A 23,899-nucleotide genomic window follows, 5' to 3' on the forward strand; every position below is an offset into this window, starting at 1 on the left:
GTAAAACTGCCTCCTTCCCTTTCCTCTCTCTTCTCTTGAGAGTTGGGCATACCCTATTCTGTCAAATCTTTCTCTGATTTGTCACTGTGTTTGCTACTTAATTAGACATCTATTGAGACTTGGTCTTCTGTTAGGCACTGTAATGCTAAATACTGGTCCCAAAGGCCTGGTAGCTGCTATGAACAAGAGAATCTGAACATACACAGTGATGCTATGTCACCTTGCCCCCCAAGTTATCCCAGATTGGTGAATAAAGATACCTTCAGCTGGGCAGAAGAGAGCAGGGCAGGGTCTGGGTTCCTAGAGTTGGGAGATTCCTGTAGAGACTCCCAGCCCAGCAGGAAGCATGCTCTCTGGCAGAATCAAGCGGTCTGGGAGAGCAAGAGAGCTGCAAGGGAAGAGCTGCTCTGCTCTTCACACACTGGGCCTGAGGATCCAGAGCCACGGAGGACAGCAGGGATTGAAGGGTATCCCACCCACCCACACCCACCCCGCACGCCACATGCCAGAACCCCAAGAATACTGAGGTTGCTGAGGCCAACAGTTCCCACCTGTCCCTCCAGCACACAACATATTAGAACCAGAGAAACAAGAGACCTTCTCCATTCATAGTTTTTATTTATATGTTGCTCTTTTCGGTTTCCAGACTTGTTTTGTTTCTTCACCTAATTTACTATAAGGCATTCTTTGCACACTATACTCTGCATCCAATCTCATATACTCTCCCCACGTCTCTCCTTTCCTTTCTATTTTGGTTTTTCAAGACAAGGTTTCTCTGTGTAGCCCAGGCTGTCCTGGAACTCAGAGATCTGCCTGCCTCTGCCTCCTAAGTACAGGGATTAAAGTCTTTTGCCACTGCAGCCACCACTGCCACCACCACCCAGATCACCCTTCCTTTTACACCCACACCCTTCTTTTTTCTTTCATGCTTCGTTTCTTTAATTATAAACGTCCATAGCTCCAACAGTCTCTAAAATCTGTAGACTAGCAGCATCCCAACTTTTCCTATGTGAACATTGCAAATACACTAATGGAAAGAATATAGCTGATTTAAAAAATAAACCAAGCAAATAAATAATTCTAGATGTTAAAGCTCAATGTAATACAATTTACATTAATTACATTAATTATAGGTAAATTACAATGAAGAACAAGAAAAGCCAAGACAATGTAACTCCTCCAAAAACCCTACAGTAATGACATTTAGGAAAGGACATGTCAATCCATATCTGGATATCGGAGGCGTTTAGGACACCAGACAAAACCAGAACCTTGCCCCTATCATATTAAATTATAACAAAGTATGCTGACTACAGCAAGAGAGAAACACAAGCCACATATAAAGTCAGACACCTACAATAATAGACTGTTTAACTGCAACTTTTTAAAACCCAGGAGAACAACCTGGACAGACATATTTTTAATTTTTCTCTCCCTTTAAAAATTTATACTAATTTATTTAATGTGTGTAGTAAAGGTGTGAACACCAGGGCATATGTGTGTCGGTCAGAGGACAACTTGCAGGAGTTGGTTCTCTCTTTCCATTATATGGGACTCTAGTATTGAACTCAGGTCATCGAGCTTGGTAGTAAATGCCTTTACCCACGGAGCCATCTCCTTGTCCTATTTTCCAGTTCGGAAAGACAATTACTGCCAATCCAGATTATTACATTTAATAAAGATATTTGTCATAATTGAAGGAGAAATAAAGGCTCCATGGTAAAACCAGACTAACGGAATTTATGACCCTAAGTCAGATCTACAAAAAAATACTTGAAGGAGTCTTCAAACAAACAACAAACCAAATCCATCTATGTAGTACTATAAGTCTTTTTTTTTTTAAAGATTTATTTATTTATTATATGTAAGTACACTGTAGCTGTCTTCAGACACACCAGAAGAGGGAGTCAGATCTCATTACAGATGGTTGTGAGCCACCATGTGGTTGCTGGGATTTGAACTCTGGACCTTTGGAAGAGCAGTCGGGTGCTCTTACCCACTGAGCCATCTCACCAGCCCCCTGTACTATAAGTCTTAAAGCAAAGAGACAAAAAAGGCAAATGATAGGGATAAATATAGGAAAGGAAAATGTCAGAGTATCTATTTGCAGATGACATTACTCTATATATGAGCACCTAAAGACCCACTAGAAAACACCAATAAACCTTTTAGCAAAGTGGCAGAATATAAAATTAACACACATAGCTATTAGCTTTCCTATATAATAATGACAAACTGAAAAACAAATCAGAGAAACAATTAAATTTACAACAGCCTGCGCTGGTTAGATTTTCTTCTTGTTGTTCTTTGGGGGTGATTTGTTTTGTTGTTTGTTTGTCAAAATAACATAAGCTAAGGTTATCTAGAAAAGGAAAACCTCAACTGAGAAAATGCCTCAATGAACTGGCTGCAGATGAGGCTGTAAAGCATTTTCTTGGTTAATCATTGATGTGGGAAGGTCCAACTCAGGTTGGGCTGTTCCATCCCTCTGCAGTAGTCCTAGATGGTTAAGAAACCAGGCTGTGCAAGCAGGTAAGCATCATTGCTCCATGGCCTGAGTTCCTGATCCCACTTCCCTTCATGATGGACTGTAAAAGCTGTAAAGTAAAACAAATCCTTTCTTCTACAAGTTGCTTTTGGTAGTGTCACAGTAATAGTCTAAAAACCAAGCAAACAAAGCAAAACAAAACTTTGGAATAAACCTAAGCAAGGATATAGAAGGCCTCTTCAATGAAAACACTGTGAAGCACTGAAGAAAGAAATTGAGGAAAATAAGATGGAAGGACCTACTACACTCATAGATTTGAAGACTCATTGTAAACATTACTGTCTTATCAAAAACTGTAGTCTCCCCTCCCCCAGCCTGAAACTTGTTTGCTCAGGGGTGGAGCTTTCTGCTCATTTGTTCTGCCACGCCCACTGCTGGAACCTTTTTACTGGACCAGAGATTATTTGGCGGGAATCGGGTCTCCTCTCTCTTTTTTTATAACTAGTGTCGCAACAATAAAATTTGAGCCTTGATCAGAGTAACTGTCTTGGCTACATTCTTTTCTCTCGCCACCTAGCCCCTCTTCTCTTCCAGGTTTCCAAAATGCCTTTCCAGGCTAGAACCCAGGTTGTGGTCTGCTGGCCAGACACAACAATTGGCGCCCAACGTGGGGCTGAGAAACGGCAAAGGATTTTTGAAAGAGACGCTGCTGGTTCGGAGCTCCATAAAATAAAGGATAAAGGAAATTCATACCGGAGAAGGTATGGGCTAAGCTGAGACAGCGTTAAACCCGAGCTCTAGTTCACTTAGGTTCAGCAGTGAGGAGCTGGGTATCAGGCGCTGGCCGTAGCTCTCCGAAGCTACATGAGGTGTGAGAAAAGAAAGGGTTTATTAAAAGGAATAGGCGGATTGCCCCAGTTAATAAAAAATGCATCATAAGGGAAGAAAATGTCCCAAAAAGCAGAGAGAAATATCTCTCTGGGCCTTATAGCAGGAGTACTCTGTTCCCTTTTGTGTCTTGTCTAATGTCCGGTGCACCAATCTGTTCTCGTGTTCAATTCATGTATGTTCGTGTCCAGTCTGTATGAATGAATGTTCTATGTTTTGTGTTAGATAATAAAAATGGTATAAAAAACTTTATCTGCAAAGCCGAGAGCTGCCACGTGTTTCATCCAGGAATCAGACACGTGGCGAGAGGGCCCCTGCTGGAAAAACTGTTCGTTTTAGGAAATAAAGGCGAGTGCACAGCCTCTAAGTTTCGGAGTAAAAAAGCTAATAAATAGTTCATAATTAATGTGTTTGACAATGGTAAAGTGTTTTTTATTCTATGATTGTAGCTACAAAAATTATTATTCTCTGATTGGTCTAAATGTAACTGCTTCATTTGGTTCTTTTTTATTGGTAACGTGCTCTGAGTGTCTTCACATTCAGCTCATAAGTTGTTGGTTAAGATTAATAATTATTACACTGCTACAGATGGTTAGTGTTAAATTTGATAACTCAAGTTTAGAGTCCTTCCGACACATGGCATAAGGCAGCCCAAGAGGCTGGGTCTCTAAAGATATTTCTAGTTTAGGTAATAATTAATGTGGTTCGTATCCTAAATAGTAAAATTTAAGATAAGATTTAAAACAATGTCTTTTTATTAAAGCATTAAAGCTTGCTTTAATAGGTATTCATAGGTATTAATTGACATCCAAACTTCGTAATATGATAGTAATGCTTCTAATATTAATTTTAAAGATAATAAATTGTTTTAAACTTGGGTTTTGCTTTCCCAAGGTTATAGGTATTATCCTAACCTTGCACAAAAAACTTAAAAATTATGGTTAAAACTGCTATTGTTCCATTAACTGCAGCTTGCAGTTTAATTTCAAATTTAAGATCTTTAATTCACCTGTATACTGTAATTAAGATAATTACAAGAGTAATCATCTTATGAGAGCGCTCATACAGCTCACTTCATACAAAACTGTGACAGAGTTATCTAGTTATGTTTGTCTTTGTAAATAGATTAGACAAACAGTTTGGTTATAGTTACTGCCTGACAGGAAACTGTAGTACAGACAATTTTTTCACAACACTAAAGTTGTGAAGGACGTTTTAACTGTAAGTCATCTTAAGAAAGAGTATCAAAATTTAGAGGCGTAGACAGTTATATTGTTTCTCTAGAATCGGTCCTTATTACAGGAGGGCCAGGATGCTCAGATTAAAAAGTATTTTACATTTGAGTCAATACATGGCTCTGGGCAGCCCCAGAGCGGCTTGTGGCCTTTCTTTTGTTTTACAAACAGTGCCTGAGAAAGTTCTTTTTCCCTGTGTTCAAGAGAATTTCTTTTTAACAGTGTTACAGATCTATTCAGATGTTTAAAATAATGCTTTAATTCAAAGAGTTTTGCTTCTAGTGAACTGAAATCACTAGAAAATTCTGCCTCTAGGTATGGCTAATGTAACTTTACATTATGTAAGAAAAATTTTATTGTTTCTGCTTCTATACAAGAAGCCAAGAGTTTTAATCTTTCAGTGTATATTGTTTCCTAAGTAAAAAGTATTTTATTAACTAATGCTTCTTAAAGTTTACCTTAAATCCTTACTCTCACCCAAAAGATTCAGAGACAATATCCTTTTATTACTTAGGGTTTTAGTTTACTACAAAAGTTTCTACAAAAAATAAAGCTTTTATAATTGTTATTAATTGGTAATTAAAAATTGGTTGTGCCCAAAACAATTCTTTGGCCAAAAAAAAAAACATTATTGTAAAGTCATTTTTCTCATCCTCCCAGCCAATCGTTGGCCCACGTGGGCCCAACTAGCTTCTGTGGGGCAGAGTCTTAAGACACAGTTTCCCCTGTTCCAGCACAGATGATCTAGTTGTGTGCTGTAAATGGTGTTTTAAAATGCTAAACAATCAAACCTTAATTTGTATATTAATAGTCAATAATTGTGAGTCTGAGCTCACAATTGCTTAAATTGTTCATCCCTCAAATACTATTAATTCTCAAATTTACAATTGCTTATACATATTTCTAGTTAATAAATAAATAAATTATGCACATGTGACTCTTAATAACTTTGCAAGCCTTCTAGTTACAACTGCTCCTTAAAAAAATTGATTAAAAGTGCAATTAGTCACTGCCCCTTTACAGCCAAGTATTTAAAATGTTTTGTCAACTAGTTATTAATTCAAAAGTTTAGGTATTGTAAAATTTTAAAACTTTAACTTCTTAAAAGACAAAAAAGAGAAAAATTGTATCCCCGTGCATACTATTTAGTGCATTCCCATGCACACTATTAAAGTCTTACCTTTATTTTCAAAATCTAATATTTTAATGTCAAAGAGTTTAATAAATGCTCTATAGTATCTTAAAGGGATCTACTTATTGGCTTATAGATTAATCCTAAAACAACTACCTTATTAAAAAAGGGAAAAACAGGTTTTCTCCACAGAACGCTACAGAAGCATATTAGTAAATTCGTGTGACGAGCTGGTAGGTAAGTTGACTCATGTCCTGATTAAACTGACTAAAAAACTAAATTAAATTCATGTTTTAGATCCATCCTTACTTGTCATTTTTCCAGTCTAGACTAGCTTCTAGCCTTTTAACTTTATGACAATAGTACATCAGAGACTGTATATTCAGACTTAGTAAAATTAGTCATTTAATAGAGTCATAATGATTTTTCTCTTTTCTTCAGTGTGACCAGCCATTCTAACTCAATCTTAGACTGGTCTAATATTCAGTCCAATGTTAGAGATTCCTATATTCTAAATTACCTAACAAAGTTAATTCAGAGCACATCCCCCACTCCCCCTAGATCCCTAACCTCAAAAGGATTGCTGGCCTTACAGCTAGTGAAAAAAGCTATTAAAGAGCAATTGGTCACTTAATACATTGGTAAAATAAAAAGACCCCCTAACTAACAAATAGAAGGGTCCAGATCCAGTTCTAATTTGGGGTAGAGACTCAGTTTGTGTTTTTTCACGAGATAAAGATAAAGCGTGGTGACTGCCAGATGTCAGATAAACACAGATTCTAAATCTTCTAAAGTATCACCTTGAGGACTAAAATTCCTCTTTTGCTTAAAAGTCGGCTTGAAAACTCAGGCTCCAAAAAAAGCTACTCTCTGAGCCAGCTCCCGACAAGAGGCCGGAGACTAGCCTCAGCTTTACAATTTACATTTAAATAAAGTACCTAGACTTCCCCAAAAGAAGTTCTACTTTCCTACTTTCTCACTGTCGAGATTTTGTCTTTCAAGCAGGTAAATCAACATTCTCGAGGCAGACCAGCGGATGTGCATCCCCGCCCCCCTAAAACACACAGGTGGCTGCTGTTATCTCCTTTCCAAAGACATTTCCAGCACGTGGCTTTTAGTCTAAGTTAAAAATTAGGTTTACCAAGAGGGCTAAAAAAGTAAATATTTCTATATTAATAAAGATTGGTTTTTATTTTGATACACAGGCTTAGTCCCTTAGCTGACCTCTGGCTTTTCACCCTTGCTGTTACTACAAGGTGTCCTTAGGCTGTAAAAAAAACAGGGATGAAAAAAAACGACTTCCAACTCCTATTTTAGCCACAAATCATGGTGTTACTAATGACATAATTATTACTTAGGCCTTGCTAAATCTGAGGTTAATAATTCTCCTTTAAAAGCTGCACAGCACTCAGAACTGTGCATACTGGTTTGTGATTATACAAATTCAGTATAGACATCGCTTGGTACAGAGGCACTGCAAGAAAAGGTCCAGCTTGACCATTTCTGAGTTTCCTGTGAGATAAACCCGGTTTGAAAGAGGTTGGTATCATATTTTGACTAAAAATCAAAAATTTTTTCGGCTCTGCCTCACCTCCCCAAAAAATACCCAGAGCCACAGGTGTGGGTCTTATCAATACCCACGAGAAAAATCGGGTCCATGTCCACCCAAGCCAAGGTTAAAAGCCCACTCATCTACAGATCAAAAAATCATTTGATCACCTCAGTTAAGCATTGCCTTATTTTAACTTAATTAATAGGGGGGAGAGAGACTGGAGACGTACTATTGAAAGGGCAAGCCCTTCACTGCCTCCCACCCAAATAAAAAAGCCAATTGGCCTTGTACTACAAGAGCCGGTCGAACTCCTTCTCCCTGTTTCCCACCTATCATCCAAAAATGCGGAGGAATATCAACTTAGTGTTATTCTTATTATAGTGTATTTCACATTTGTTCAGTCAAACTTAGCCAGAGTTCCAACACCCTACTTAAAATTCAACTAGAAAGTTACCTACCAAGTACTAATTAGCATTATAAAGTCGGAGCCTACAGCTCCAGGCTTTTCAGTTAGTTGTTTACTAAGATAAGAAAGGACAGTCTTAGCCAGATACAGTTTACCATAAGAAAAGTTAAGAAATCCCATGAAAGCAAGTTTTTTCTTTAGCCCTAGATTCCAGGCAGAACTATTGAGCATAGAAAATTTTTCCCCCCTCAGGCCAGCTTTTTCTTTTTTTAAATTTTGTTAATAAAAGGGAGGAGATGTAGTCTCCCCTCCCCCAGCCTGAAACCTGCTTGCTCAGGGGTGGAGCTTCCTGCTCATTCGTTCTGCCACGCCCACTGCTGGAACCTGCGGAGCCACACACGTGCACCTTTCTACTGGACCAGAGATTATTCGGCGGGAATCGGGTCCCCTCCCCCTTCCTTCATAACTAGTGTCGCAACCATAAAATTTGAGCCTTGATCAGAGTAACTGTCTTGGCTACATTCTTTTCTCTCGCCACCTAGCCCCTCTTCTCTTCCAGGTTTCCAAAATGCCTTTCCAGGCTAGAACCCAGGTTGTGGTCTGCTGGCCGGACACAACAAAAAACAATCTACAGATTAAAGTAATCCCCAACAAAATCCCAGTGACTTTCTTCCCAGAAACAGAAAAAAAAATTTTTTTTTTTTAGAGTTTTATTTATTATTATATGTAAGTACACTGTAGCTGTCTTCAGACACTCCAGGAGAGGGCGTCAGATCTTGTTACAGATGGTTGTGAGCCACCATGTGGTTGCTGGGATTTGAACTCTGGACCTTTGGAAAAGCAGTCGGGTGCTCTTACCCACTGAGCCATCTCACCAGCCCAGAAAAAAAATTCTTAAAATGTATTGTCAACCCTAATGAAGGAGACTTGTCTTTGCAACATACAGAGACCATGACATAAAACAACCAATCAAATTCAGAGTTTTAAGGCCTATAACCAATGAATACATTTACAAATAACTCTTGAATTTAGAATTTTGGGAACATTGTGGAAGAACAGGCAGAAAGATTTTAAGAGCCACAGGATCTTGCTGTGATATTGTGTCTTCCAGTAATGCCAGAAGCTGCACCCATAAAGCCTCACTAATGTGACTGTCTAAACATCGCTGAGCGAGGACACAAAGGCATATTAAAGATGCTAGGAGTGGGGGCAGAGGGGAAGGACTCAAGGCCTCAACCCTACACAAAGAACTACAGGCAACTAAGGAATGCTGGGAGTGGGAGAAATAAGTCTTCCCCAGGGAAGCACATACCAATTGGTTGTCCAGTATCAAATGGTCAGCCCTGAGAACATACATATGTGTAACATTATGTAGATTGGGCAATATAGCTGGGAATATATGTAATACATATATATACATATTTGCATGTAGAAATTAAAGGAAAGAGGCCATGAATTCGACAGAAAGCAATGAGTATATGGGAGAGTTTGAAGGGAAAAAAAGAGAGGGAAGAAATATATAATCTCAAAAATAAAAGGAAAAATAATTATTTTCAGGCATTTGGAAGGCAGAGAGGTATATCACTGCGTTCAAGGACACATGTGTAACAAGGGTTACATATACAGACTTAGTCTTTAAAACACATAATAGACAAAAAAATAATAATTAAAAAAATCTATTTGAACACATACATGAACCCAGATACCCAAAACAATTCTTCTAAGTATAAAAAAATTAATACTGGAAGTATCACTATACTTGATTTCAAATTATACTACAAAACAGTAATAACAGCATAATATTAGCCAAAACAAACACACACAATGCACACACACACAATGCACACACACACAATGTACACACACACACACACACACACACACACACACACACACACACACACATCAAGAGAATACAATAGAGGACTTAGCTATAAACCCACACCTGGTTTTGGATGGAGAAGTGTTTTCCTTCATGAGAACAAATGGTGAAAATGCTGATGAGGTTGTGAAAAGTGTGAGGAGGGTAAACCCTTATTAACTGTAGGTCACAATGCAAACTTGTTCAGCCATTATGAAAATTGCTGTGGAAGTTTCTCAACAAACCAAACTAGGAACACTTTTTATGACCGAGCTACTTTACTCCTGGCACCCAAATGGTGCTACATCTCACCACAGAGACACTCGCTCAGCCTTGTTTTCTACTGCTCACATCACAACTCCAAGGAAATGGAACCAGCCGACATGTCCATCAAGTGAGGAATGGATAATGAAAACGGAGTATGTATATGCAATCATGAAATCTGGAGGCAAGTGAATGGAACTAGAAAATAGTATACTGAGTGGAATATCTCAGGTTCAGAAAGAGAAACACTATGTCTCTCTCATCTATGGAACCTAGCTCCCCTAACATATACACACTTATGTGAGAGCAAGTACTTACAGAACCCAGGAAAACCAGAAAGGAGGATTCCAGAGATTCCCTCTGTAGGGGAGTAAGTAAAATGTATTTGATTCAAGTAAAAACACAAGAGGAATTCTAGAGTGGAAAGGGTTAAGTGGAGAGGAGATGAAGGGTGATGAGGGAGGAGAGAGAGCAGGAGATGGTAGTCAACCGAAATACACGAAAAAGCCTCAAGGAAATCTGATCCATAATGAGCTGATCACACACACACACACACACACACACACACACACACACACACACACACACACACACACACAAACACAATTTAATGAGGCTAAAGATAGTTGAGAGCTTGCTGATCTTGTACCAGACTAGAATTTAGTTGCCAGTGCTGGCATAAGGTGGCTCACAACTACTTAAAACCCCAGTTCAGGAGATCCAATGCTCTCTTCTATCCTCTGTGACTACTAACACACATGCACATGTGCACACATATGAAAGCACAAGTATTCACACTCACACAGATAAAATAAATCTTTTTAAAATTCTTAAGGAGTTTCAATGAAGGTGCCTATACTGTGTTGAGTGGATAAAGATGTTCCCAGAAACGACGTATCATTAAATAAAAATCCCAGTGCCAGAGATAGGCTACCTCTTGGCAAGTTGCTGGTCAAGGACGCTCCTGAAGCCCCCCCCCCCCAAATAGTAAAAGTTATCGCCAGTATTGCTAACTGCCCACTAGAACCAGATGGCAAGCCCTTATAGCCAAAGATGTAATTATCTTTGGACACAAGACATACAGTAATCAAGCTGGAACTGGGCTGGAAAGCTTCCTCCCTACTAGGTAGCCTTCACAGTGCTAGAAGCAGCTATGCAGGCTGCTAGGAGAGCACTGTCACCAACAGTCTTCCCCAGTGGTGGACCCTGTGCAGTAAGACCGACTGGCCAGGCAAGCTGAGATCACTGATACAACAGTGGCAAGTCTGTTATCACTTTATTAAGAATTGTGGGGCTAGAGGTATGGCTCAGTGGTTAAGAGCACTGGCTGTTTTTCTAGAAGACCTGGGTTCAATTCCTTGAGCCCATGTGGCAGCAAACAACTGTCTATAACTCCTGTCCCAGGGAATCCAACACCAAAACAAAACAAACTGTGCCAAGCTGGGCATGTGTGATGGTGCATGCCTTTCTTTAATCACAGCACTAGGGTGGCAGGGGCAGGAAAATCTTGAATTCGAGGCCAGCCTGGTCTATAAAGTCCAGGAGAACCAGGGGTTACACACAGAAACCATGTTTCAAAAAAACCAAAATAAAATAAAATAATAACAATATAGAATAGTGTTATATGAGTAACAGACCATTTTAGATTGGATTTAACACACACTCCACAGGAAGGATTTCACATCTGGTACTGTCAGCTAGGTCAAAAGCCTGTGGCTAAGTTTTAGCAGGGAAGCTGTTTTTGTTTTTTTGCTAAAAGGACATGATGTGCCAGTCAATGCCACCCTTTAAACAACTGTTTGTGTTTACAGCTTAGTGCTGCTGTCAGCTCTACCCAGAGAAGCTGCCTTTTTGCCATGGTCAGCCAGGTACAGTCCTCATCAGTAATCCCATCACTTAGGAGGTGGACACAAGAGGATTAGCGGTGCAAAATCATCCTTGGTTACATAGATCAAGGCCAGCATGGGACACAGGAGGCTAGTCTTACACACTGGATCCATTCCATGCCACATCATGCCACCAGCCAAGCAAATGTCTACCAAAACATCCTCAAAAAGAAGTTGTGAAGCATAAGCACTGCAGAAGGCTTACATTAGGTGGTCCTTGATCCTTGTCACTGAAATATAGACCAGAAGATTAAAAACCTATGCATTTGTGGAAAGTAAGGGGTCTGAGGAATAGGCTTCATATAGGCATAAGCTCACAAAAAAAACATTTTAGATAGTAACTTTAAATGATAAAATGAAGAACACAATGCCTAACAGTTTCTCATAAAACAAGCTCCAGTGACAGTTTTACTCATAAAACCTATTAAACTAATCTCTAGGCTTTATCACAATGGAACATTACTAAATCAAGGCCAAAGTCACCAGAGGTCCTGAAGGAGCCGTGGCAGTGTCTCCTGTCTCACAGGACCATGACAGAGCAAGGGGATAGACTGGTGAGGCTGCACAGACTGGGCCAAGCAGCTGCTGCTATCTATGCCCTATGGACTCATCACTAAGAGGCAATCACTTAGGCTCTGCAACCCTGGGAGAGGTAGTCCAGGAGCACGCATCCGTGGCTTCTACATTGAGCTGAGAACAACTGGGGAGGAAAGGGGGAGGAGTGGGACTGAGAACATGAAAGAGACATCCTTTTCTTTGTTTTTCCTTTTCTGAATCTTTGGTTTTTAGTAGTGACAATGGGGGCTGAGTGATCTATGATTTTCCTGATGTACTGTCCCTTGGGAAAGCTAAATTTGAGCTAAAAACGAGTTTGAAAGATTTATAGTTAAACTACCAGTAGAAAAACTCTGACAACTAGAAAGAAATCTTAGGACAAGGAGGAATGGTCATCAGCCTTATGTAACTTTGATATTAGTAATACAACAGTGTACCATGAAACACAGACCACAGAGATGACAAGACACTAGCAACAAATTCAGGGTTTTGCATGACTATCAGATTGACATCAGAAAAAATGGTTTGTCCTTAGTAGTAAGAATACCTGGGTAGTAAGATCAACTTCAAAAGTGATGAGCTATGCTCTGAAACTACTTAATGAGAAAAAACAGCCTTACTTATCATTTTTAATCCACCTTGCAGCATGATTTGAGGACAGCTTCCATAATGTGACTCATGATTGTTTAACACACAAAAGCAAGTGCAGAAAGGTCTCAGAGGTTTTTATGATTGGTTCAAAGGAAGATGCAAATGTTACCACAGCACTTTCTAGAACAGTAGGGTGACCCTAATTGTCTCTTACCCTTATTGTGAAAAGCCCAATTAAATTACTCTAGCAATCATACATTTCTATTATAAAATAAAGCCTTAAACACAAACATACTCAGCGTGTTTATAACTAGCTAACACCAGAGTGGTCCATTAGTATAGAGAATTTAACCAGGGAAGATTAAAACACTTATGAACTATCATCCAAAACTTCACTGCATATCATTCAAAGCAACTTACCTTGCAGTTTCTTCAACACAGCAACCTCCATCTTCAGAACCTGCTTTGGCTGCTGAGCTGACTCCACCTTCAGCGCCACATTCTCCCTGGTGAGCATGTCCAAGGCATCGTAAATTTCTCCAAAGCCCCCACCTCCAATCTTTCTTAACTGCACAGAAAACAAAACAAAAACACACTCAAAATTATGCAAAGATTCTAACTGGAAGCCAGTTCATCTTTTAAATGTAGAAAACATGTAATTTTACTCCATTCTTACTTTATGATAAATGATTTCAATATTGTTAAGTCATTTATACAGCAAGAAAAACACAATTGGAAACATACAGAAGATAATATTAACACTGTCCTACAGATTTGTCTACAGGAAGCAATGAAATAATTTCAGTTATAAATAATTATTAAAGAGCTACAGCTAGCATCAAAACTGTCACAAAAAGCACAGTGTTTAAGTAGTCATTTGCAGCCTTTTTAAGCAATGAAATCGTTTTGGCATTTAAAATCTTATATAGAATCAATCTAGTCTAAGGGTAAAGAGGGAGGTTAGGATGAGCAGCCAGCACTCAATCTTTCACGCCCATCTCTGTAGCAGGACTAACAGGATCCACACAAGCAAAGAGGGGTTCTACAATCTCTCAGAGAACACTGCTATCCATCTACACTTCAAAAGAAGCTGTAATCAACATAATGCTTTCATCAACACCTTAAATGTTAGCTTAATTGGAGAACATCAGAATACTGGAGTATCATAAATAGGTTCTGAAATCTAAGCACAATTGGACTTGAAAAGCTCTGAAATTCTGAGGTGAGTAATATGCAGTAGTGATAAGCAAGATGTGCCAAGAAACCAGTCTTCTACTTCCTAAAGCTATGTCTTCTTATAATATAAGCAAACCTTAAGAATGTGATGTAGTGCATGAAATTATCACCAAAGGCATGAGGCCCAAGAGCCTAATCCTTCCAAGAGGCTCATGCTCCTGTCATGCCCTACTTTCTTCTCCACTAGCATTTTCACTGAGTACTGCATCTATGCTCTATCCCTCTGTCCCTTTCTTCCTGTGGCACAAGGGATCACACCCATAGCCCTATGCACTACACAACTAAAGTACATACCCTTTAGGCCAATTTATCATCTGAATTTCTATGAAAATTATTTGTTTATCTTTCCAATTAGCAAATTTACCAAGCCATACCTTGGATTATCACTGTCTCTTAAATCATGTTGAGTAACTTTTTGGTTCTGTTTTGGAGATAAGATCTCTATGACGTAGCCTTGGCTGTTTTGGAACAGTGTAGACCAGGCTGGCTGAAATGGCATTCAGCATCATGCTGGGAGGTCTTGTTTTCTTCAGCTGGGATTAAGAATTGGTTGGCTGGCCTGCCTCAGTGACCTTGAACTCCTGAGACTCCTGCCTGCACCTCTAGGAGTGAAGACTATAGGAATGTGCAACATATCCAGCTTCATGTTTGCTTAACTCTTCACTGCCAATATCCTGCTTCACCACACAGAAGGCTTCTTCAAAGAGAGGCCACTTAACTTATTTCTTTACATAGTGCTTAGCAAAGTCCTAACTATATAATTAGAGCCTAATTACAGTGTTTGCTTTGCATGCTCGGACTACAGCTATTTTAAATTTGTTTGGTGATGAGAGGGGAGTAAGATAAGGAACTACAGGGTGAGAGCAGAATGGAACCAGGTTCCAGAACTATACAGTCAATGTGCCATTCCCTGTGGGGCTCTAGCTGCTACTTGTGATTCTTTGTATGCTGTCCACGAAATAAAACCTAATGCAAACTTAAAAACTAAGCTGTGCTGAAAGATGAAGCTGGGAGGCTCACCTAAGCCCAGGTATTCAGGGACAAATAGGACAACATAAGACTGCTTCAAAGCAAACAAACAAAACACAATAAGCACTAAGGGTATGTTTTTGTAATTTTGATTGATAACATTATTTGATGACACAAAAGAACTTTAAGTAAATGACAGTATTTCTTTTTTAAAAAATCTATGTTGAGTCTTTTAGTCTATTCCTATTATGTCATTTGAACAATAGTAGAATAATAATTTTTAACCTTGACAAAGCTCTAAGATATCTTCATTTGTTCTGAGACATAAACTAACTAACTCACAGGTAATATAGTATGCTGAGGGCACATACATTAAAGACAACAACTAAAGTATCTCTCATCCCCATCTTCTTTAATATGAGGTACAGAAAACTTTTCGTTTTGCACAAGGAAATGTAACCTTGACACTCCCTTGTCAAGAAGTAGAGTCTGGGGCTGGTGAGATGGCTCAGTGGGTAAGAGCACCCGACTGCTCTTCCGAAGGTCAGGAGTTCAAATCCCAGCAACCACATGGTGGCTCACAACCATCCGTAACGAGATCTGACTCTCTCTTCTGGAGTGTCTCAGGACAGCTACAGTGTATTTACATATAATAAATAAATAAATATTTAAAAAAAAAAAAGAAGTAGAGTCTGGGGATATATAATTCATGGTAGAGGACTTCTTGTCTAGGACATACATTACAAAGCACTGGGTTCAATCTTCAGCACAGGCAAACATTAAAAATAAACTTGAAGGCATAGAATCTGGTTTCCCACTTCCTTAAATATGACTTAAAAACAGACACCATGCCTGTTCTGAAGAGAGCCCTAAACCAGCTTGTTAGCTTCTATTTCCTATGTCTAAAAAAGCAAATCAAACATAGAACATGTGTTTATATCTTTGGAAGTCAGACACACAGGAGATTCCCTAGAAAATGAACCACCAGATTGGAAAAGTTAGAGCACTAGCAAATCCAAGGCATCAGAACATTTCTAATCTTGGGGTGTGAGGTTGGTTGGTTGGTTTGTTTGTTTTAAGAAAGTGTCTCACTATGTAACTCCGGCTAGTTTTGTTTGTTTGTTTTTTGAGACAGGATCTCTCTATATAGCCCTGGTTGTCCTGGAGCTCCCGATGTACACCAGGCTGGCCTCTAGCTCACTGAGATCTGCCTGCTCTGCTTCCCCAGTGCTGGGATTAAAGGCATGTACCACCATACCTGGCTCAGGCTGGTCTTGAACTTTCACTACTTCTTCCCCAGGCTCCTAAGCGCCGATATAACTAGCCAGTGTCACCTCACCAAGCTGTCACTTTATTTATAATCAATTTTTATCACAGTACTTAATATACTGCTCTCATCAAAATGATACACCTGACTTTTATAAACAATTATCAACTGTTAGAATCTTCCTGCATGATAATGAAATGATTATTTTTTTATATTGGATCAAGAAAAATTTCCAAGTTTACTGATCTAGCTAATCAGTAACAGTTTTTATTAGAAAAAAAAAAAAAGGGTGACAATGACCGTAACTCAGTGTTAGAATATGTACTTTCCAATACTGTGAGGCCCTGGGTTCAAACCCCAGCACTACAAAAAAAAAGTTGCTACAAGGCTAGCAGGATGGTCATTGGATAAAGGCACCTGCTGCTTAGTCTGAGGATCTGTTCGATGTCTGGATCCCACATGGAAAGTGTACTAGCTAGTTTTGTGTCAACTTGACACAGCTGGAGTTATCACAGAGAAAGGAGCTTCAGTTGAGAAAATGCCTCCATGAGATCCAACTGTAAGGCATTTTCTCAATTAGTGATCAAGGGGGAAAGGCCCTTGTGGGTGGGACCATCTCAGGGCTGGTAGTCTTGGTTCTATAAGAAAGCAGGCTGAGCAAGCCAGGGGAAGCAAGCCAGTAAAGAACATCCCTCCATGGCCTCTGTATCAGCTCCTGCTTCCTGACCTGTTTGAGTTCCAGTCCTGACTTCCTTTGGTGATAAACAGCAGCATGGAAGTGTAAGCCGAATAAACCCTTTCCTCCCCAACTTGCATCTTGGTCATGATGTTTGTGCAGGAATAGAAACCTTGACTAAGACAAATTGGTACCAGCAGAGTGGGGTATTCCTGTGACAACCTGACCATGTTTTGGGGAGGACTGTGGAAGGACTTTGGAACTTTGGGCTTAAAGCTCCATCCGTTGTTAAGAGCTCTGTCGGGTGTTGTGTAGGAGCTTGGAAGATAATGTTGAGAACACTGCAGAAGATGGAGGTCTGGTTTGTGAAATTTCAGAGGGAAAATTAAAGACTCTTTTCAGGGCCATTGCTGTTTTGAATGTGAAGATTCTGTAGTTCTGGTTAGCTGGGGCTGAAGAATCAGCTGTGATTAACAAGATACCAGAACTACTAAAGCAAAAACTTTGCATTACTGGGACTATTGATACTGGTTAGCTGGAGCTAAGAAATTAGCGGTGATTAAGAAGAGACCAGCATCGTTGAGGTGACATCTTCTGGGAAGTGTTTTCTGAAAGCACAAAGAGGCTGTGTTCCAGAGATGGCCAAGGTTGTACTCCTGCTGCAGCAGGACTTGGTAATATGTAAGGGTCACCCAGGTGGTACTGGTTTTGAAGGCATGAAGGGGTCACGCAAAGCAGCTGAGGCTCGGCACTGTGAGAGGCCATGGAAGGCCATTGGTGAAGGTGCAGCCTCAGTTGCAATTGAAGGCCCAGGACTGAAGGGGTCATGCAGTGTTTTGGAGATGCCAGTACCATGAGATGACCACCAAGAGCAGCAGCAGCAGTTGAGTACAGGCATCTGGAGCCTAGAGGATGACGCCTGTGCTACAAAGGGCCTGGCTGGAGAAGTGACCCAAGCCCTTGGAGGAGCCCAGAAGATCGTAAGTTGGATCCCAGACATTGGACGGTTGGAGATTGACTTTTGCTTTTGATTGTGACTGTGCCCTGATATTTTCCCTCTTGAAGGAAGAAACTGTTTTAGTGTAGCCCACAGTTAAGAGACTTTTAATTGTAAAAAGACTTTGGATTTTAAAAGAGATGGATATTTTAAAGAGATTGAAATTTTAAGAATATGTAAAGACTGTGGGACTTTTAAAGTTATTTAAAATGGGGTTGAATAAGATTGTAAGGGTTGAGGCTTACTAGTGATGTTTTTGTGTGTCAAGTTGACAAGGGGTCAATTGTACTGGCTAGTTTTGTGTCAACTTGACACAGCTGGAGTTATCACAGAGAAAGGAGCTTCAGTTGAGAAAATGCCTCCATGAGATCCAACTGTAAGGCATTTTCTCAATTAGTGATCAAGGGGGAAAGGCCCTTGTGGGTGGGACCATCTCAGGGCTGGTAGTCTTGGTTCTATAAGAAAGCAGGCTGAGCAAGCCAGGGGAAGCAAGCCAGTAAAGAACATCCCTCCATGGCCTCTGTATCAGCTCCTGCTTCCTGACCTGTTTGAGTTCCAGTCCTGACTTCCTTTGGTGATAAACAGCAGCATGGAAGTGTAAGCCGAATAAACCCTTTCCTCCCCAACTTGCATCTTGGTCATGATGTTTGTGCAGGAATAGAAACCCTGACTAAGACAGAAAGAGAGAGCTGAGTTCCACAAGATGTCCTCTGAACTTCCACAGGTGCACAGACACACCTAACTCCTTACACACACACACACAAATAAGTATAATGCAATAAAAATATTTTAGAACCACTGACAGATTCTTTTCCTTAAAGAGTCTCTATTTTCTTAATAGATTTAAGGAAGCATTAAAACAGAGTTAAAACATATAAGACAAAACTTTAGTTTACAAAAGACTGAATAAAAATAAAGATGTAATTATTCAAAACAAGAAATAGGTCCTTTAAATAAGTAGTCAGTGGGAGGATATATTCCAGGTCTAGGACAAGAAAGCCATTAAAAGGCCATTAGGGAGAGGCAGGAGTATCTATGTTGCCTAGCCAGTGCTGCTTGGGTTCCATCCCTAGCACTAGAGGACTATTAGGAAGGCAGTGCACACCTATAACTCCAGAATGTGGAAGGCTGAAACAAACAGCAGGACTGAGCTAAAAGCCAGCTGGGCTACACAGTGACATCTTATTCCAAAAAAGCAAACATTGACATAAAATAAAACAAAATTAAAGGTCTGTTAGAATCTGTGGTGTTTGAAAGAGAAGGCCCCGATAGGCTCATATATTTGAATACTTGATCTCCAGTTGGAAGAAATGTTTGGGAAGGATTAGGAGGTATGGTCTTGCTGAAGGTGTGCCACGGGGGCAGGCTTTGAGGCTTCAAAAGGATGCCATCATTCCCAATTTTAAGACATGAGTAAATATGGAATGGAATAGAATATATATTCTGTGCCATTCTATATTCTAAATATATAATTTGCTTTTTGATTTTACAGGATGTTATAGTTAAGACAGGCCTTGAGTCTCTCAGAAGAGACACAGACTTTAAACTTTAAAATGGTGTGGAGACTATGAGATACTATGTGGACTTTTGAAGTTGGACTAAATGTATTTTTGCATAATGATAAACCACAAGCCTATGAGGGCCAGGGAGTGGGATGTGATGGTCTGAATGAGAATGTCCCACATAGGCTCACAGATTTGAATATCTGATACCTAGTGGGTAGAAGTATTTGAGAAGAATTAGGAGGTATAGCCTTATTGAAGGAGGTACGTCACTAAGAGTGGGCTCTGAGGTTTCAAAAGACTCATTCCATTCCCAGTGTGCTACTCTCTGCCTCCTGCTTACAAATCACATCAAGATGTGCACTCCCAGCTGTTCCAAGCACCATGCCTTATGCTTTACCATCATGGTTTCTAATCCTCTGAAACTGTAAGTCCAGTTAAATGCTTTCTTTTATAATTTATCAGTCATAGTGTTTTATTTATCATAGGAACAGAGAAGTAACTAAGATAGAGGCTTCTTAATGGGTGTCACCTTAATCAGATAAAAATAATCTGAAAGTCTGTAAGGACAGCAACTACGAAGAACAAAACACATCAAATGGTGTGTCTGTGTGTGTTCACACATGCATGCACCTGGGTGAATGCATGACAAGGTGCACAAGTGGTAGTCAAAAGACAGCTTGTGGAAGTCAGTTCTCTCCTTCCACCATGTGGGATCCTGAAGTGAAACTCAGGTACTCAGGCCAGAGGAAAGTGCTTTTATTAGCTGGCTCATTTCATTCTATTTACTTTTAGGTTTAGTTTTACATTTTACGTGTAACAGTGTTTTGTCTGCATGTTTGTTTGTGTACCATGTGAGCATCTGATGCCCTCAAAGGTCAGACAATAGCAGATAGTATCAGATCTCTAGACCTGGAGTTATAGATAGTTGTGAACCACTGTGGGAAGCCGCCCCCACATTCGCCGTCACAAGATGGCGCTGACAGCTGTGTTCTAAGTGGTAAACAAATAATCTGCGCATGTGCCAAGGGTATTTCTCCACCCCATGTACTCTGCCTTCCCCGTGGCAACAACTCGGCCATGGGCTGCAGCCAATCAGGGAGTGATACGTCCTAGGCGAAGGATAACTCTCCTAAATAGGGACGGGGTTTCGCTTTCGTTTTTGGGGCTTGGGGCTTGCACTCTTGCTCCTGAAGATGTAAGCAATAAAGTTTTGCCGCAGAAGATTCTGGTTTGTTGTGTTCTTCCTGGCCGGTCGTGAGAAAGCGTGTAAGAGTTGGTGCTGAAACCCGGGACGAGAAATCCTGGGATGAGAAAAACCGGGACGGTTACCATCACCGGCGCAAGGAAGATCCCTCATTCCGGAACCAGAACTGCGGGTCATGTTAATAAAGTGTTCCCGTAAAACAGACTGTTGAGAAGGATTCAACTGCATGAATTCAGAACTCTTCAGCTGGGGAACAGGGGTACCAGTGAGTACAGCTTTACAAGGTAAGTCTGGTCTTGAACTTTCTAAGGAAATTCAAGACAGTCTATCAGAAGTAAAGTGGGAAATAGCTTTACAAGGTATGTTTGGCCTTGAACTTTTTTTAGTGTTAGGAGCCCTTTTGTTCTTTTTCACATGTTATCAAGTGATTAAGATAGGGCTGAAAATTCTGGATGAAATTCAGGGCAATCTATCAGAAGTAAAGCGGGGAGAGAGAGTAGGAGCAAAGAGAAAATATGGTACACAAACTAAGTATACAGGCCTTTCCAAGGGTCTTGAACCCGAGGAAAAGTTAAGGTCAGGTAAGAATACCTGGGGAGAGATTAGAAGGAAGGAAAAGAAAAAAGAAAAGAAAAAAGATCAATTAGCGGAGGTCTCTAGGAGATACTCGTCACTAGATGAGCTCAAGGAGCCAGCTCTTGGTAGCTCTGAATCAGATGACGAATTCTCCTCTGAAGAAACAGACTGGGAGGAAGAAGCAGCTCGTTATGAGAGAGAAAAGTGCCAGCCAGATAAAATGCGAGCTAATTGGTTAAGGAAAAAGCCAAAAGCGGCTGGCGAAGGCCAGTTTGCTGCTTGGCCTCCGGGCAGTCGGCTTCAAGGTGCACTTCCGCCCTATGCGGAGCCCCCGCCCTGCGTAGTGCGTCAGCCCTGCGCAGAGAGACAATGCGCAGAGAGGCAATGCGCAGACTCATTCATTCCCAGAGAGGAACAAAGGAAAATACAACAGGCATTTCCGGTCTTTGAAGGAGCCGAGGGTGGGCGTGTCCACGCTCCGGTAGAATATGTGCAGATTAAAGAGCTTGCCGAGTCGGTCCGTAAATATGGAGCCAATGCTAATTTTACCTTGGTGCAGTTAGACAGGCTTGCCGGCATGGCACTAACTCCTGCCGACTGGCAAACGATTGTAAAAGCCGCTCTCCCTAGTATGGGCAAATATATGGAATGGAGAGCTCTTTGGCAAGAGGCTGCACAAGCGCAGGCCCGAGCAAACGCAGCTGCTTTGACTCCAGAGCAGAGAGATTGGACTTTTGACTTGTTAACGGGTCAGGGAGCTTATTCTGCTGATCAAACAAACTACCATTGGGGAGCTTATGCCCAAATTTCCTCCACGGCTATTAGGGCCTGGAAGGCGCTCTCCCGAGCAGGTGAAGCCACTGGACAACTAACAAAGATCGTCCAGGGACCTCAGGAGTCCTTCTCAGATTTTGTGGCCAGAATGACAGAGGCAGCAGAGCGTATTTTTGGAGATTCAGAGCAAGCCGCACCTCTGGTAGAACAGCTCATTTATGAGCAAGCCACAAAGGAGTGCCGAGCGGCCATAGCCCCAAGAAAGAACAAAGGCTTACAAGACTGGCTCAGGGTTTGTCGGGAGCTTGGGGGACCTCTCACCAATGCAGGTTTAGCGGCCGCCATCCTTCAATCCCAAAACCGCTCCATGGGCAGAAATGATCAGAGGACATGTTTTAACTGCGGAAAGCCTGGGCATCTTAAGAAAGATTGCAGAGCTCCAGATAAACAGGGGGGGACTCTCACTCTTTGCTCTAAGTGTGGCAAGGGTTATCATAGAGCCGACCAGTGTCGCTCTGTGAGGGATATAAAGGGCAGAATCCTTCCCCCGCCTGATAGTCAATCAGCTGATGTGCCAAAAAACGGGTCATCAGGCCCTCGGTCCCAGGGCCCTCAAAGATATGGGAACCGGTTTGTCAGGACCCAGGAAGCAGTCAGAGAGGCGACCCAGGAAGACCCACAAGGGTGGACCTGCGTGCCGCCTCCGACTTCCTATTAATGCCTCAAATGAGTATTCAGCCGGTGCCAGTGGAGCCTATACCATCCTTGCCCCCGGGAACCATGGGCCTTATTCTCGGCCGGGGTTCACTCACCTTGCAGGGCTTAGTAGTCCACCCTGGAGTTATGGATTGTCAACATTCCCCTGAAATACAGGTCCTGTGTTCAAGCCCTAAGGGCGTTTTTTTCTATTAGTAAAGGAGATAGGATAGCTCAGCTGCTGCTCCTCCCTGATAATACCAGGGAGAAATTTGCAGGACCTGAGATAAAGAAAATGGGCTCCTCAGGAAATGATTCTGCCTATTTGGTTGTATCTTTGAATGATAGACCTAAGCTCCGCCTTAAGATCAACGGAAAAGAGTTTGAAGGCATCCTTGATACCGGAGCAGATAAAAGTATAATTTCTACACATTGGTGGCCCAAAGCATGGCCCACCACAGAGTCATCTCATTCATTACAGGGCCTAGGTTATCAATCATGTCCCACTATAAGCTCCATTGCCTTGACGTGGGAATCCTCTGAAGGGCAGCAAGGGAAATTCATACCTTATGTGCTCCCACTCCCGGTTAACCTCTGGGGAAGGGATATTATGCAGCATTTGGGCCTTATTTTGTCCAATGAAAACGCCCCATCGGGAGGGTATTCAGCTAAAGCAAAAAATATCATGGCAAAGATGGGTTATAAAGAAGGAAAAGGGTTAGGACATCAAGAACAGGGAAGGATAGAGCCCATCTCACCTAATGGAAACCAAGACAGACAGGGTCTGGGTTTTCCTTAGAGGCCATTGGGGCAGCACGACCCATACCATGGAAAACAGGGGATCCAGTGTGGGTTCCTCAATGGCCCCTATCCTCTGAAAAACTGGAAGCTGTGATTCAACTGGTAGAGGAACAATTAAAACTAGGCCATATTGAACCATCTACCTCACCTTGGAATACTCCAATTTTTGTAATTAAGAAAAAGTCAGGAAAGTGGAGACTGCTCCATGACCTCAGAGCCATTAATGAGCAAATGAACTTATTTGGCCCGGTACAGAGGGGTCTCCCTGTACTTTCCGCCTTACCACGTGGCTGGAATTTAATTATTATAGATATTAAAGATTGTTTCTTTTCTATACCTT

At 41.0% G+C, this 23,899-nt stretch overlaps 1 protein-coding gene across 3 annotated transcripts in view; it reads right to left on the reverse strand.

The window, feature by feature from the left end:
* Ttbk2 (tau tubulin kinase 2) overlaps positions 1 to 23,899 on the reverse strand; it is a 117,769-nt gene that overhangs the window by 60,665 nt on the left and 33,205 nt on the right. For all 3 annotated transcript variants that reach the window (NM_080788.3, NM_001024857.2, NM_001024856.2), the window contains one exon: positions 13,279 to 13,426. In NM_080788.3, coding sequence (NP_542966.2) covers positions 13,279 to 13,426 — 148 coding nt within the window. The remainder of the gene's footprint in view (positions 1 to 13,278; positions 13,427 to 23,899) is intronic.

Source organism: Mus musculus, chromosome 2, assembly GCF_000001635.26.
Source record: "Mus musculus strain C57BL/6J chromosome 2, GRCm38.p6 C57BL/6J".
NCBI lineage: Eukaryota > Metazoa > Chordata > Mammalia > Rodentia > Muridae > Mus > Mus musculus.